The sequence below is a fragment of the Schistocerca gregaria genome, chromosome X, assembly GCF_023897955.1.
Source record: "Schistocerca gregaria isolate iqSchGreg1 chromosome X, iqSchGreg1.2, whole genome shotgun sequence".
Taxonomy (NCBI): domain Eukaryota; kingdom Metazoa; phylum Arthropoda; class Insecta; order Orthoptera; family Acrididae; genus Schistocerca; species Schistocerca gregaria.
In genome coordinates, this window is record NC_064931.1 from 116,793,544 (window position 1) to 116,808,920 (window position 15,377).

A 15,377-nucleotide genomic window follows, 5' to 3' on the forward strand; every position below is an offset into this window, starting at 1 on the left:
CGTTACCGTTAGTTTGCCTCCCATAGAAATGTATACTATTGTTGAGTATTTATTCAATTTAAAAAAAATGGTTCAAATGGCTCTGAGCACTATGGGACATCTGAGGTCATCAGTCCCCTAGAACTTAGAACTACTTAAACCTAACTAACTTAAGGACATAACACACATCCATGCCCAAGGCAGGATTCGAACCTGCAACCGTAGCAGTCGTGCGGTTCCAGACTGAAGTGGCTAGAACCACTCGGCAACTGCGTCCGGCTCAGTTTTAAAAGTCAGTTCAATTCTAATAATATAGATTCAGGCGAAGTGCAGTTTAAACAAGGTAGATGGTCATAAAACGACATGGAAAGTGGTATACATTTCCATGGTTGGCAGCACGATAAAATTTGCTGCCCACTTACCACTCCCCTCCCCACATTGAGTCTAGTTCTCGGCCAAGCTGATGTCTCTGTTCCCTCTCCAAACCTACCGAATTCTTCAAATTAAATCTGTGTGTCACCTCAATTGCCAAAGCTTCACCTGTAAATGTGATACAACTACTACATTAATCTATTACACAATGTAACAACATTGACCTCAGCAGCAATAGCTTAATTTGCAAATGCAAGAGGACTCTGTATTTTTCAAATATGGAATTCGTGGAGAAATCTCATCTCATAACAGGGTAAACACCCTATATGAATATTAAACAAAATTCATTACACTGATCTTCCCTGAATATTGGAAACAGTTTGGTGACAAATTAATATACCTAATTTTTCATTCATAAAACACTATCAGTTTGGAGAAAGTGGAAGATATTTAAAATACATTCTCTGGTGTAAAGTTCATATGTAGGACAACATCCATACATATTATAAAAATGTATGTATGTGCCACACCTCCTCCTAAGTGCTACAAACAATTTAAACCAAATTTGGTACACATATTAGCTATGACCTGGAAAGAAACCCTGTGGGGGTAAGAACCATTAGTCTCGTATTGGAATGAATGTGATAACATGGACAGAAAAGGGGGAGGAAGAGATGGCCATTCAGAAAGGGAGATGGAGGAGATTGACACGCAAAAAGAGGGATGAAGGAGACAGACATGCAGAAAGAGGGATGGAGAAGATGGACACGCAGAGAGATGGAAGCATAACATAGATAAAGATAGTGAGAGGAAGAGATGGACAGAGAGAAGTGGAGGGGAAAATGGATAGAGAGACAGGATAGGTGGAGACAGGCAACAATAGGAGACAGGACGAGATGTTCGGGGAGAGGGAAGAGGAGAAGATGGACAGAGAGAAAGAAGAGGAGATGGACAGAGAGACGGGCAGGAGGAGATGGACAGAGTGTGAGGTGGTGGTGGTGGTGGTGGTGGTGGTGGTGCTGGCAGAGGGGGTCAAGGGGGGGGTGGGGAGTAGGTGGAGGAGGAATGGAGTAAATGGAGTTTGGAACAAATACCTACCTAGGTGACACTGGGCACTCGACTAGTGTTTTTACACATCAGAGATTGAATATCATATAATATGAGTCCATACATGTTATAAAAATGAATTTACACATACAGTATAACCCCACTTTTAAGTTCCCGGAATTAACATTTTCTCGCCATTTATGTTATTTTTTTATTGGTCTTGTCAAATTTCCTATGCCCACAATGTTAATCTGTGTCTGATTACACATCACCATATTTATAATTTTCCCACAATTTACCCACTAAGAAAAAATGTTTGTGGAGAAAAAATGAACCAGTAAACGTCTATAAGTTGGAAAAATTCATGCCATATTTCATGCCGCTAGCAAAGCTCTATTTGGCATAGTGGCTGATGTGAGTAACTAGGTTTGTTTGAGTGAAGATATCGTGACCAATCACAACCATTTCCAAACTGTCTTGACTGTGCAAATGGAGTTTCATGACTATTGTGATCATTGTGACACCTTTGTCAAACCACATTTAGCGTGTTTCGGCGTATGGTCACTTGGGAGCACTAGTTGACACTGTTATTCACTTTGTGTTGCTCAAATGTTTTTAGTTTAAACACAGCACCGGTTATGTATTTTATTCACGATGAGCAAAACGTGTTTCGAGAATATATTCTCGTTGTCAAGTGCAGTATTGAAGTATGAATTTTTTGTGATGTTACACAATCACTCAATGTGACTGGTAGTTTGTGTGTGTGTTATTTTCTACATAACTGATGAGGCACCTCAAACAGATGACTACAGTACAAGAGACACAGAATAACACATATTAAACACCATACAAATTACTTATTTACATATTTGCACATGATAACAAGGAAAAAAGTCTTGAAACACCTTGTGATAAGCATGAAAAAATACATAACTAGTGCAGTATTTCATTATTTAAATAATGAATGACAGCTGCTGACTTTCAGAAACATCGATTATGACATGTGAAATTGAGTAAAATGTTCCTACTTCCCAGACAGTTATCAGTTCCAGTTACATCACCAGTTTTTATTAGATAATAAACCTTATTAAATAATAAACAAGTCCCTGACAAGTCTTTTGGTACCTATTATGTACATATATCATACATAAAGCGCAAGGGGTTATCCCACATGTAGCTTTTACAGCTTGAAATGTTATTTCCCACATTTTTCATTTTCCTGTGCTTTACACCATTTTTTTGAAGTCCCTTGAAAAGTGTAAAAGAGGTGTTTCTATGTATTTATGTTCCATCTCTCTTTGTAAACCACTGGAATGATTTCAACCAAACTTCGTGCACATATCACTTGCTGTCTGGAATGAATCACTGTTGGGGTAAGAACCATCTATCTATGAAAGGGGTGGAGGGTAGAGTGTGATATGAGGGGGGGGGGGGGGGGGGGGCAGTGTAGCCCATGCCCTGCGAATACCAATAATTTGTTCATACAGTATTTGAGAATAGGAACAATTAGTGATTTACAACAAACTTTACACATAATTTCAAACATTTATGAAATTATTTCTTACTGCCAAACCGTACAAAATGAGGAATAGAAAAAAGGTTTTTTATTTACTACATTTTTGCTGTTCAAGCAGTAAAACTGCAGCATGAAGCACGACATTTTAATGTATTACTTATGTACTAACAACTGAATTTGTGGCAAATTTTGCAGACAGTATTCACCACTGAATTTACCAGCAAAATTATATCATTGTATGACACACAGTTCAGAAAAACTGCCACATTATACAGGATACTTTCATTTATTATTTCTTTACTACTAATTCTATTCACAACATTTTGTAGACAGTATCCACATATGCTGCTGAATGTACTTGGAAAAATATATCATTGCATGACACATAGTTCAGGAGATATGATGTCATGAACACTAAGCTGCGTGAAAGTGAAACTGCAGGGCGAGATTTGTTATAGATACAGGTGACACATGTGTACAAGTATGTGTGAAATATGTTAAATATATTCAACATACGTGTATACTGGAGAAGCCACAGGCAAAAAGTTAATCCTAGATCCTTGGAATGCAAATTAGTTTCACATATTAGTTATGATTTAGAAGGAAATACGGTAGGGGGTAGGGACAGACAGAGAGTGGGAAGGGAGAAGTGAACATATTGAGGGGTGGGGGAATAGACAGAGTGGGGGGAGAGGAGGAGATGGACAGAGAGGGAGGGGGGGGGGGGGGAGAGGAGTAAATAGTCAGAGTGAGGGGGACAGAGGAGATGGACTAATAGAAGATCGGTATAAATACATGAATAGACACCTAACTGTGTGTTGTACGATGATATAATTGCACAGGTACATTTAGTGGTGTATGTGAATACTGTCTGCAAAATGTGTCACGTATGTTGTTAGTAGTAATGAAGTAATATATTAAAATGTCATGCCTGATGCAGCAGTTTTACTGCATGAATAACTAAAATGTAGCAAGCAATAAATATTTTCCGTTTAATCATTTTGTGGGAGTGGTCAGAGATAAAAAGTTTCATTAAGGTTTGAAATTATGTGTGAAGTTTGTTGCAAGTCACTAAGTGTTTTCATTTTCAAATACTAAATATCGAAGGACTTGAAATTTTCCCGACCAATTTACTTCAGATATTTAAAAGAAACCCTAATAAATGTTTGGACGGACATAAGCTACATAATTTTTTAAATTTAACACACACACACACACACACACACACACACACACACACACACACACACACACAGTGAGAGAGAGAGAGAGAGAGAGAGAGAGAGAGGGGGGGGGGGGGGAGGGTAGCGGAAAAGGGGGGGGAAAGGAGGGGGACGGGGGGGGGGGGGGGGGGGGTTAACAAAAGCCTGGGAAAGTTCTTGAACGATTTACTTAAAATTTTCACACAATACTCTAATATTTTTTTAATACATACATCAAAAAAATCTTTGCATCACCTCGGTTCCGAGAGTTCTGGAACCTGTACAAAAAATTGGAATAGAGATCAATATAAACATCATTTCCGCCCTTTCTATTGCTCATGAAAACCACACATTGCATGTTGTACCACCATACAGCAAGACCTTCAGAGGTGGTGGTCTAGATTGCTGTACACACCGGTACCTCTAATACCCAGTAGCACTTCCTTTTGCATTGATGCATACCTGTATTTGTCGTGGTATACTATCCACAAGTTCATCAAGGCACTGTTGGTCCAGATTGTCCCACTCCTCAACGGCGATTTTCCGTAGATCCCTCAGAGTGGTTGGTGGGTCATGACGTCCATAAACAGCCTTTTAAATCTACCCTAGGCATGTTCGATAGGGTTTATGTCTGGAGAACATGCTGGCCACTCTAGCCAAGTAATGTCGTTATCCTGTAGGACGTGCACGATGGGGACGCAAACTGAAGTCCATGGAGACGAATGCTTCACCAATATGCTGCTTATGTGGTTTCACTATCGGTCAGAGGATGGCATTCACGTATCATGCAGCCATTACGGCACCTTCCATGACCACCAGCAGCATACATCGGCCCCACATAATGCCACCCCAAAACAGCAGGGAACCTCCACCTTGCTGCACTTGCTGGACAGTGTGTCTAAGGCGTTAAGTCTGACCGCGTTGCCTCCAAATGATTGTTTACATCTTTGGGCAGGTTTAGTGACATCTTTAGACAGTCAAAGGGACTGTGTCTGTGGTACAATATCCACAGTCAACATCTGTCTTTAGGAGTTCTGGGAACCGCGCGAAGCAAAACATAATAAACATTTGGACAGACATCGGCTGTGCTGTATTTACGGCTTATCAACTTATGATTATGATACTACTATGGAATCTGAATAATTTGAATTTTGCAATCCTGTCCCTTCACACGTTAAAACTATGAGAATAACTATCATTGAAGCTACTATCCTCCAATATTCAGCAGCTCGAGAGGTATTCCCAACTGATTTACCCATTCATTTTCAGTTACTTCATTTTCAAATCAAGGTTTTGTTTACAATAACAAATAACAATAAAAAGGCTCAAGGTCAGAGAGAGATGGGAAGAAGATATGAATGGAGTGTGGGAGGAAGTTTCAAGAGAGAGGGGTGAGGAGGAGACGGAGAGAAGTTGAGAGGGAGGAAGGAGATTGACAGCGAGATAAGGGGGGAGGGGGGAGGAGGAAGAGGAGGGGGGCAGAGAGAGGTGATGGGGGAGAGGGAGGGGGAGGTGGGCAAAGAGAGAGGGGGAGGGGGAGGAGGTGGTGGGTAAAGAGAAGGGAGGGGGAGGGGAGGAGGAAGTGAGCCAAGAGAGGGGCGATGAAGGAGATGAGGATATATATACAATTCCCATACATAATTAGCAATTGTGGAGTACTGCTGGGTTCACTAGTAGCAGTAGACCAAGAAATTGTCTATTAGTCTCCTCATAGAAAATATCAAATAAAATGTTTCGTCAAATAATTAAAAAACATTATCACTTTTAGTTGTACTATTTACAGAAACACATCAGTAATTTATTGATATTTCTGGTACATGAATCTAAACCAAACCTCACGTAAACAAATAAGAAATAAGGTTATTAGTATTACATGTATTCATAGTTGATATGTAACTAATAAAAAGAAATGTTCAAAATAGAAGCTTTACCTCTGTGATTTGAATTCCTTCATAATGTCAAGAAAGTCATTGTAAACTTGTGGCTGATTACCAAACTTGAATTTGACTTGATCTAAGTACGATAATGCATCTTCAACTTTTAGTCGCTGAAACTGATGTGCTGTAGAGGTCACTGTGCTTGACACAACAGGTGATGCAGATGTGCTAAGGCAGCCATGTACCTAAATTCAAAATCTTTGTTGTAGAAACGAATCACAAAGCGTGAATTCAAATTCTACTCAACTAGTTTCACATAAAGAACATTCGTCTGAAAAATTATATTACAAGCACAGAGAAATATGATGATATAATCATCACTTGCAACTTCTGCACTAACATAAGTAACATATTTAATGTTCTGCACAACAACTTGTATTATAATAAATGGATATAAACCACATAAAAATTATAATATCATCACTGTTCCAAAAAGTAGGGTGAAAATGCAGGTAAAAAAATCACCTCCATAGCATTCTTATTTTGCCGCTGACTTGGCAAAATGCTATAATAACACAGGTATCAAAGAACTGTTTTGAAAACAATACAAATGAAATTAAAATGAAATGAACACCCTTAGCTGCTTACAGGCAACAGGGACTGATGAAAATGTGTGCCCCGACCGGGACTTGAATCCAGGATGTCCTGCTTACATGTGCGGGACAATACGGTGAGAATGTGGGTTTCGCGGGAGACGTGCCAGAGATAAATCCCTGCAGACACGCTATCCTCTGTGTCCTTGGTGGCTCAGATGGATAGAGCGTCTGCCATGTAAGCAGGACATCCCGGGTTCGAGTCCCGGTAGGGGCACACATTTTCATCTGTCCCCGTTGACGTATGTCAATGCCTGTAAGCAGCTAAGGGTGTTCATTTCATTGTAATTTCATTCTAACGAGCTGCATGGTCACCGATGGTCATATATTCGATGCTGTGGGAGACCTATCTCTATCTGGTAACACTGTATTCAATTGGCGGCAGCAGCAGTGCACCGATGAGACGAACATGAATTGTGGGGATTCACAAGCTTGATAACACTGTCTCCCTCCCACCCCTCCAGCAAAAACCCAGAACACTGTCTAGCCTATGATGCATCATTGCAATCTACAGTGCCAGTGAACTTGAATCCATAGTGATGTGTGTTACCAGTAACATAAAAATATTTCTGTTAATAGCCAGTTTTGTAATGGAAAAAAATAAAAGATATTCATATGATGTGAGCTGTAAACTGAAAGTAATAGCATAGGCAGAAGAACATGGAAACAGAAATGGATTCAAGGACACCATCAAAATGGCTTTCGAATCAATACTAAAGTTATTCAAATACACATTTGTAAGCTAGCTCTACAGTTGAACTTAGCAGATTTTAAAGGTGGAGTCGGCTGGTGCTACAGGTTTATGAAGTGTATTTAGCACAAACCGAAAATATCTCACAAACTGGCACACGAGTATCAAGAGAAAAAAAATCATCTTTCCATTGCTTTATTATCCAATTTTGAAAGTAAATCAAGTGTGGAACTAAGGTAAATAATGAATATGGATGAAACTCCTCTGACATTTGATGTGCTGAGCAACAGAAATGTTGCCATGAAAGGTGCTAAAACTGTAACTATAAAAACACGTGGACATGAAAGAATGCACAATACTGTTGTCCTTTCATGTTGTGCTGACAGTACTAAACTTAATCCAATGATCATTTTCAAGTGCAAAACAATGTCAAAACCTTCTGAAATACTAACATATGGTTTTGTTCATGCACACAGCAAGGGTTGGATGGACAAGGCTGGTATGAAATAATGAATTAACAGTGTGTGGGAGCGAAGGAAAGGGGCTTTATTGAAGAAGAGTTATCTTTTTGTGGTGGATCAGTTTAGTAAATATTTGAAAAATTCTTGAAGTAGAAGCTGAGACAGAAAAATACAGAGCTTTCTGTTATTCCAGCAGGACTTACTTCACAATTGCAATGTCTCGGTATCTCAATAAATAAACCATTTAAAGCGTATATGACAGAGGAATGGAACAAATGGACAATGGATGAAACCCAACGTGAATTCACACTGAAGGAAGTTTTAAAACAACCTGCAATAAAATAAATGTGTCAATAGATAAAGTAGTCGTGGTCTAGAGTGAGTAAAGATTTAACAATAATATCTTTCAATAAGTGCGACATAAACAACACTCTCAATGGCAGTGAAGGCTGTCTTGTATATGAAGAGGATAACAATGAGGAGGAGAGAGAGGAGGAGGAGGAGGAGGAGGAGGAGGAGGAAGAAGAATGTTCAGATGACAATTTTCTGTGATTTTAAAGGTCAGTTTGGTATTATAAACTAATATTTTTTTAAAATCTGGATATGTAATCTAATGATAAAAACATTTTTTAAAAAGGTTGTTTATAAATTAAGGTGCGCCTCATAGTCTGTTAAAATACGGTAATGTTTGGCAGCAAAGTAATGCCTTAAAAACAATGGCATGAGCACAACCAAAGGTGACACTCCTCCTTCAATGTGGATTACAGAATTACAGAGTAAAGACAATAGTGATCTTTACATGTTTGTCTATGGAATAGCCTAACAGTCCGAGTTCATGGGTGCTTTTATCTCAACAACATTAGATAAAAAACTTTAGAAGTATAACTTCAGTTTTGACACAGAAATAATCAAAGTAGAGTAATCTGCAGAGCAGAAATGATGGCTGCACATTCCAAAATACCCGTTCAGCTCTTCTTACCGAACTGGTGGATAGTAATAAGGAAGAAACATTCAGTTCCTTAGCATGTGCCAGACATTGAAAAAACCTTATCTCTGAAATCTCTTAGAACAATGTTAAATGTTCCAGTGACAATACGTTATCTTGGGTTACTTTGTTACGCTAATAGATTTGCTATCAAATATTCATCCAGTGACAAAGGCCTATCATTGTTTTCAGCTTATGTAAGTCAGGTCTTTTGTATGGAGTTATACTGATTTTTTGTTTTGAAATCTGTGCAGTCTTTTCCAAATCTGCAATGTAATTCCGTCTTGTGTGTTATACTTGGATCATTCAAAATGATATAGAGAAGCTCTGTGTTGTTGCCGTTGTAAATGGCTGGTGGTGCCACAAGAGGGCAACACTCTGCAAACAGCATCACTTGAAAAGCAGATATTTTGAGTAGTTTTGTTGCCTTTGGACAACAATGGTGGTTGGTTAGTGAAAGATTCAGTTTGAATGGGTAGGTTCCTTTGAATCAAAAGAACACAAAAATGTGATACTATCAGAGCCTTTCACAGTACTGACATGAAGGAAATAGGCACCAGTTTCCTGCAACACTAGAGAAACTCCACTTGTTGACTTCCTTTCTTAAGGTGTGACAGCAACATTACCGGGCATCCGGAAGTGCAGGAAGGGAAACTGGGCCATGATAGCACTGCTTTTCAACACCACTCACTAATGCAGACACTTAATAGATCAACTCAGTAACCAAGCATTTTAGCAGCCTTGTGTAACCTGCTAAGACTTTTAAGTAAAGACATTCAGGTATGTAATATCTTGCACAACACTACGCATGAGTGGTACTGGATTGCACAAAAAGTTGTTTCCAGGAAGCCATCTGGAACCTCTGCAGTTTATACATGATACTGGATGATGAGGGTGTGCATTTCAGTATTTGATTTTCTTTTAGTCAGCTAAAAAACTTCAGAGTGGTGGAATTTCAATCAGGTTCTACAAAGAATATGTGGTTGAGTTACATAGCATCTCTTGTAATCATAATACACATTAAACAAAAAAACGGTGCCCAGTAGTTCGAAGGAAGTAAATATTGTACACATCTACAGAAAGAGTAGCAGAAGTGATGCACAAAACTAACATCCAATATCTTTGACATCCATATGTTACAGAATCTTAGAACATATTCTGAGCTCAGACATAATGAAGTATTTCGAGCAGTCTGACCTCCTCAATGCCAATCAGCATAGACTTGGTAAACACCATCATGCGAAACACAATTCACACTTCTCTCACAAGACATCCTGAATGCCATAGCACAATGTATTCAGATGGATGGTGTATTTACTGCCTTCCAAAAAGGATTTGATTCCATACCACAGCAACACTTATTAACAAAAGTATCAAATTATATTTGTGACTAGATTGAAGATTTCTTGGTAGCAAGGAGGCAGCATGTTATCTTGAATGTAGAGTCACAAACTGCCAAATAAACAACTGCATGCAGGATCCAGAGACATGTCCTGCAAGCCTTGCTTTTAATGTTGTATATTAATGGTGTGGTAGACAATATTTATAGAAACCTTAACCTTTACACAAATGATGCAGTTATGTACAATCAAGTACTGTTCGATAAAAGCTGCACAAATATTCAGTCACATCTTGATAAGATTGCAAAGTGGTGCTCAGAATTGTAAAATTTTGCATTTCAGAAAAAGCAAAACCAAAGTAGTCTACGACTACAATAACAAAAACTCACAGTGGGAATTGGTCACCTCATACAAATATCTGTGTGTAACAATCTGTGGAGATATGAAACTGAATGACCACACAGGCTTAGTTGTAGGTAAAGCAGGTAGCAGGCTTTGATTCATTTGTAAGATACTGGGAAAATGCTGTCAGTCTACAAAGGAGATTGCTTCAAAAATACCCATGTGACTCATTATAGAATACTGCTAAAGTGTGTGGGATTCATACGAAATACGACTGTTTTACAAGGAAGTGCAGCACAAATAGTCACAGGTTCCTTTGACCCATGGGAGAGCATTATGGAGATGCTGAAAAACCTTAACTGGCAGACGTTTGATGGTAAGATGTCAACTATTCCACTGAAAGCATACATACAAAGTTTCAAGAACCATGAGTAAGCAGCATTAAGTGAAGACTCTATGACTATACCATAAGCCCCTATATATCATCCCCACATGGACTACAAATTCAAGATTAGATTTATTACAGTGTGCACAGAAGCATTTAAGCAATCATTCTTTCCACATTAGCATGCAAATGGGATGGGAAGAAGCATTAATGAGTGGTACAATGGGAAACATCCTCTGGTATGCACTTAACAGTGGCCTACATAGCATACAGTTAGATCTAGATCAGCGATTCCCAAAGTGGTCTATATTAAACCCCAGGGGTCAATTTCAACCTGGAAGGAGTCCATGACAGTGGAAAAAAAGGGCAGGGGCGGGGTGGGGTGCATTATATGTAAATGGGGGCCTCGAGAGTGAGACCCATTTAGGCAGGTTGCAGCTGAAATGAGGGGCTGGAGCAACTATTTTCTCTCTCCTGTTCACAACATTATTAATTCTTTTTTTAGTTCCTCTTGCCCCTCTCTGAGGAATGGAAACAGTATGTGGCACCACCCGTGATGGATGAGGAACTGCTTCATTAGTTGTCACCCTTCAAGAGATGTATTAATTTGCGACACAGCATAAGAATCACTCTGCAATGGCTGCATATGCACAGTTCTATGTTACACTGCTGAAGTTGGCTGTGGCCAGACACAAAACATGAAGTTAACTGACCTCTACTAATACAGAAGTAGGGACCCCTCGTTCATCTCAAGTTTTGTTTTTGTAGTTCCTTTGATTGCATAGAGATTTGCTGACCATGAACTGAGGTTGATAGGGTTAATTCTGACTCATATGTCTTATCATATTTGCCTAAATAGCTTAATTTTTGTCTACAGAATAGTGATACTAAACATGGTCAAACCTAAAATGAAATGTAGGAAGTACATTGTCGATTATTTGAATATGGCATTCATTATTACACCATTGTCCACCAAACAATTATGTATGTGCCTTTTATGTAACAAAGTGTTAAGCAATTACACTATGAAACCATCCAAGCTGGAGGATCATTCGAGAAGGTGTCACCCTCATAAAACAGGCAGAGATTCAAACAACTTTCAAATGCCTAAGGAAAAACTTGAAAAGCATATTTGCTTCAAATTCACAAAGAGATTATGATGCTTTGCGGGCATCTTCAAATATCCTGTTACTTATAGCAAAAATCCGGAAAACCACGTACAATTAATTTTGCCAGCCATTTAAGAGGTTTTAAAAACCTGTTCAACACAAATGTGCTTATAATGCACCCAAAAGAATTCCTTTGAGCAACAACACAGTTCAAAGATGTATTGATGAACTGAGTTCTGACACTGAAAGCATGTTCTGTAGTTATCTACAAGTGATGCATTTAGCCATACAAATGGATGAGTCAACTTTACCTGGTAATGAAGCATTATTACTGGCATATGTTCGTTTTGTTATGAGCCAAGAAATCCATGAAGAACTGATCTACACGAGAACTGTGACAACAGACACTAAAGTGAATCAATATTTTATGCTCAGAAAGATTATTTCAAGGGAAAAGTGATCCCTATATTAAACATAACATCAGCAGCAACAGCAGCAGCGAATGCAGCACCTGCCATGTTTGAGTGCTACCGTGGATTTATATACCATTTAAAATAATCTATGCCCGAGGTGTTTGCAGTACATTGCATCATCCATCGGCAACATTTAGTTGCTAAAAAATCTGAGTGCTAGGTTTCACCAATCTCTTCAATTTTTCATTAACAGAGTGAACAAAACTTGAAGCAACACATTGAACTCTAGGTTATTTGCACAGTTACATGAAGAACATGACGAGAACTGTGATCAATCACTCCTTCATACTGAAGTACATTGGCTGTCAGGTGCCTATGTTTGACAAGTTTTTTCTCAATTTTTGAGACTGTTTTAGAGTTATTTCATATTAAAGATCTAAGTTCAAAAGAAAATTTAATCAAGCAGAAAACAGACACTGCTTATTTAACAGATTTGTGTGCTAAATTTAATTAATCTTGAAATTAAATGTGACACTCTAAATCTGATGAAAACATACTCCAGCATTTCAGCTTTTCTTGCCAGAATGAAACTAATAAAGGAAAACATGGGAAGGCGTAAATTTTCCCGGTTTTCCAATTTATCACGAACTGCCAGGATGGTGAAGTTTCAATCTACTTCCAACATTTAATGTCCTTTACACAGATTGTGAAACTAGGTTTGAGGATATTTTGACTATGCACATATCACAGTGGATTATTAATCTATATAGTGGTGTTGAAGAAACTTGATACTTCTCCAGTTAAACCTATCAAAGTGAGCATCACTGTAACAGCTGCCAAACACTCATTTGAAGTTGATCAATTTGTAAAAAGGCAGAGGGTCAACACAAAACACAAAAATATTGGCATGTGATCTATGGAACAAAAACGTTTGGGGACCTCTGATCTGCATGAAGATTTTCATCAACATTTGTCATATATAACTTCATCTTTTTCAGATAATTTCCTCATGGTATGGTAGTTTTCCTATGTGGTAGCCTATGTATAGAAGAAAAACATCCAGAAATCAAACAGAAATTTATTCTTCCTTTCTTCACTTTTCTCCTCTCGTCCAGTTCAGATGACCACCAGACCTATTCACCAAGACCTTGGCAGCCATTGAAGAATATGTCTGGTTTTTTTTTGTTTACATATTTGACCATTTCACAAATATCAGGTTGAGTTATGAATGATTAAATTCTTCCTTGTGTCAATTACCTTCATCAACATACCAACTCCTTTCTCCTTCAGATACCTAGAAAAACTAATTCCGCTTCTAAAACTTTGCATTTATGACCTCGCATAAAAATTTATGTTTTTCAGAAGCTTATGTCAATCATAAATTTAAACTCCTCATGTTTACAAGTTTATACCTGGAATTTTACGCACAAAAGATGTAGATATTGTAAGGCTTTTTGGAAAAAGATCACAAACATGTTTTCAGCAGAGTCATGTATCAATGCATAAGCATAACAAAAAATCTAACTGTCAGAACACGAAGATTCCAAAACTTTTGATCTTGCATAGAATTTGGCATACCATCATCCTGAGGAAGATCAAACATTAATAAAAGCAATTCTACGGCAGGTAATTCTCAGTATTTCATAATACATCATCATATTCAAACTCATACCTTCACTGCTGTTGACACGCAACTTCCTGGAATGTTAGCACTATATGATGTGGAAGAATACTGAATGTTTCCCGTCAGATTTTCATTACGCTCAGTAGCCTTTGGTGGACCTGATGTATATGAAGAAACAGCACCATTTCCTGTGAAAACAATGCTGCGTGACACTATGTACCAAAACCATTAATGTTATATACAGCTACCTTCTCACAGAAAATAGAAATTATATTAGGAATGTTTTTACTTTACATCACTAAAATTTGAGTTAAAGTACCAATCACCATTTGTTGTTTTTTGTACACAGTACTTTCTAGTGCACACTATTGCAGACAGCACACACTATTCAGAAAGATAGAAAACTAAAGACAAATAAGCCATACATGTATTAAACTATGATGATTATTTCAAATGTGTCAAAGCATGTATCACAAAAAATCTTAACTTCCAGCAACATAACAAGAGTATACCAAAATAAGAAATGTGGTAGATACAGAGACAAGACTTGTATCTCACTATAAAGAAGAATTTATAACTAATCAGTAGGTGGCAACAGTTGTAGTGGTCTAATCTCTTCTAGCTTTCTTGCTTTTATTCATTATCATTTTTGTCTAACTATGATACATTTCTAAATATCTTCTGAGACAAAAGAGGTAATCTGAATTTTTCCTTTCTTATGTGGAAGTTTTTAGTGATCAATCCATAGGGAGCTAATGAGAAGAACAACAGAAAGGCAGGGAGATAAGAATTTAACAGCTCATAAAAAAAGGGTCATAAGAGAGATTGCTTTAGGTCAGATAAGACAAGGACAGTGGAAGGAATCAACACTGTCACTATCACAAGTAACATTCAAGAATTTGACTTAAATGATTTAGGGACACACAGAAAATATAAATCGAAATATGGATTCCAACTATGCTTCTGTCAAATGTCAACCCAGTATCTTGAAAAGTGTGACATTTGTCTCAGCTGAAAAGAACAGGCACACAGAGCTACAGTGGAGAAACAGAACAGCAATAGCTCACTTTCTTCCTGAGACACATCATCATCATCAACTACCCAAATGAGGCAATGCAGTTCATAAGACTCTGGGCTCATATTCAGGAAGATGGAGATGGCTGTGTCTGGCCATCCTGACTTAAGTTGCCCTCAAACATTTCAGGCAAATGCCAGGACGGTTCCTTTGGCAAGGCCACAGCTGACCCCTTGTCCGATCCTCATTAAAACATCATATATTCTGCGTGTCTCCATGTTTGAGCTATGTATTTTCATATTAGTATGATGATAAACCCCATATCATTATCAAATGATACCTGGATGAATAAATGAACAAATTCAA

At 38.1% G+C, this 15,377-nt stretch overlaps 1 protein-coding gene across 1 annotated transcript in view; it reads right to left on the reverse strand.

The window, feature by feature from the left end:
- LOC126297921 (uncharacterized) overlaps positions 1-15,377 on the reverse strand; it is a 264,238-nt gene that overhangs the window by 184,686 nt on the left and 64,175 nt on the right. Inside the window, exons 3-4 of the mRNA XM_049989236.1 lie at positions 14,045-14,184; positions 6,048-6,238 (exon numbers count right to left, since the gene is read on the reverse strand). Coding sequence (XP_049845193.1) covers positions 6,048-6,238; positions 14,045-14,184 — 331 coding nt within the window. The remainder of the gene's footprint in view (positions 1-6,047; positions 6,239-14,044; positions 14,185-15,377) is intronic.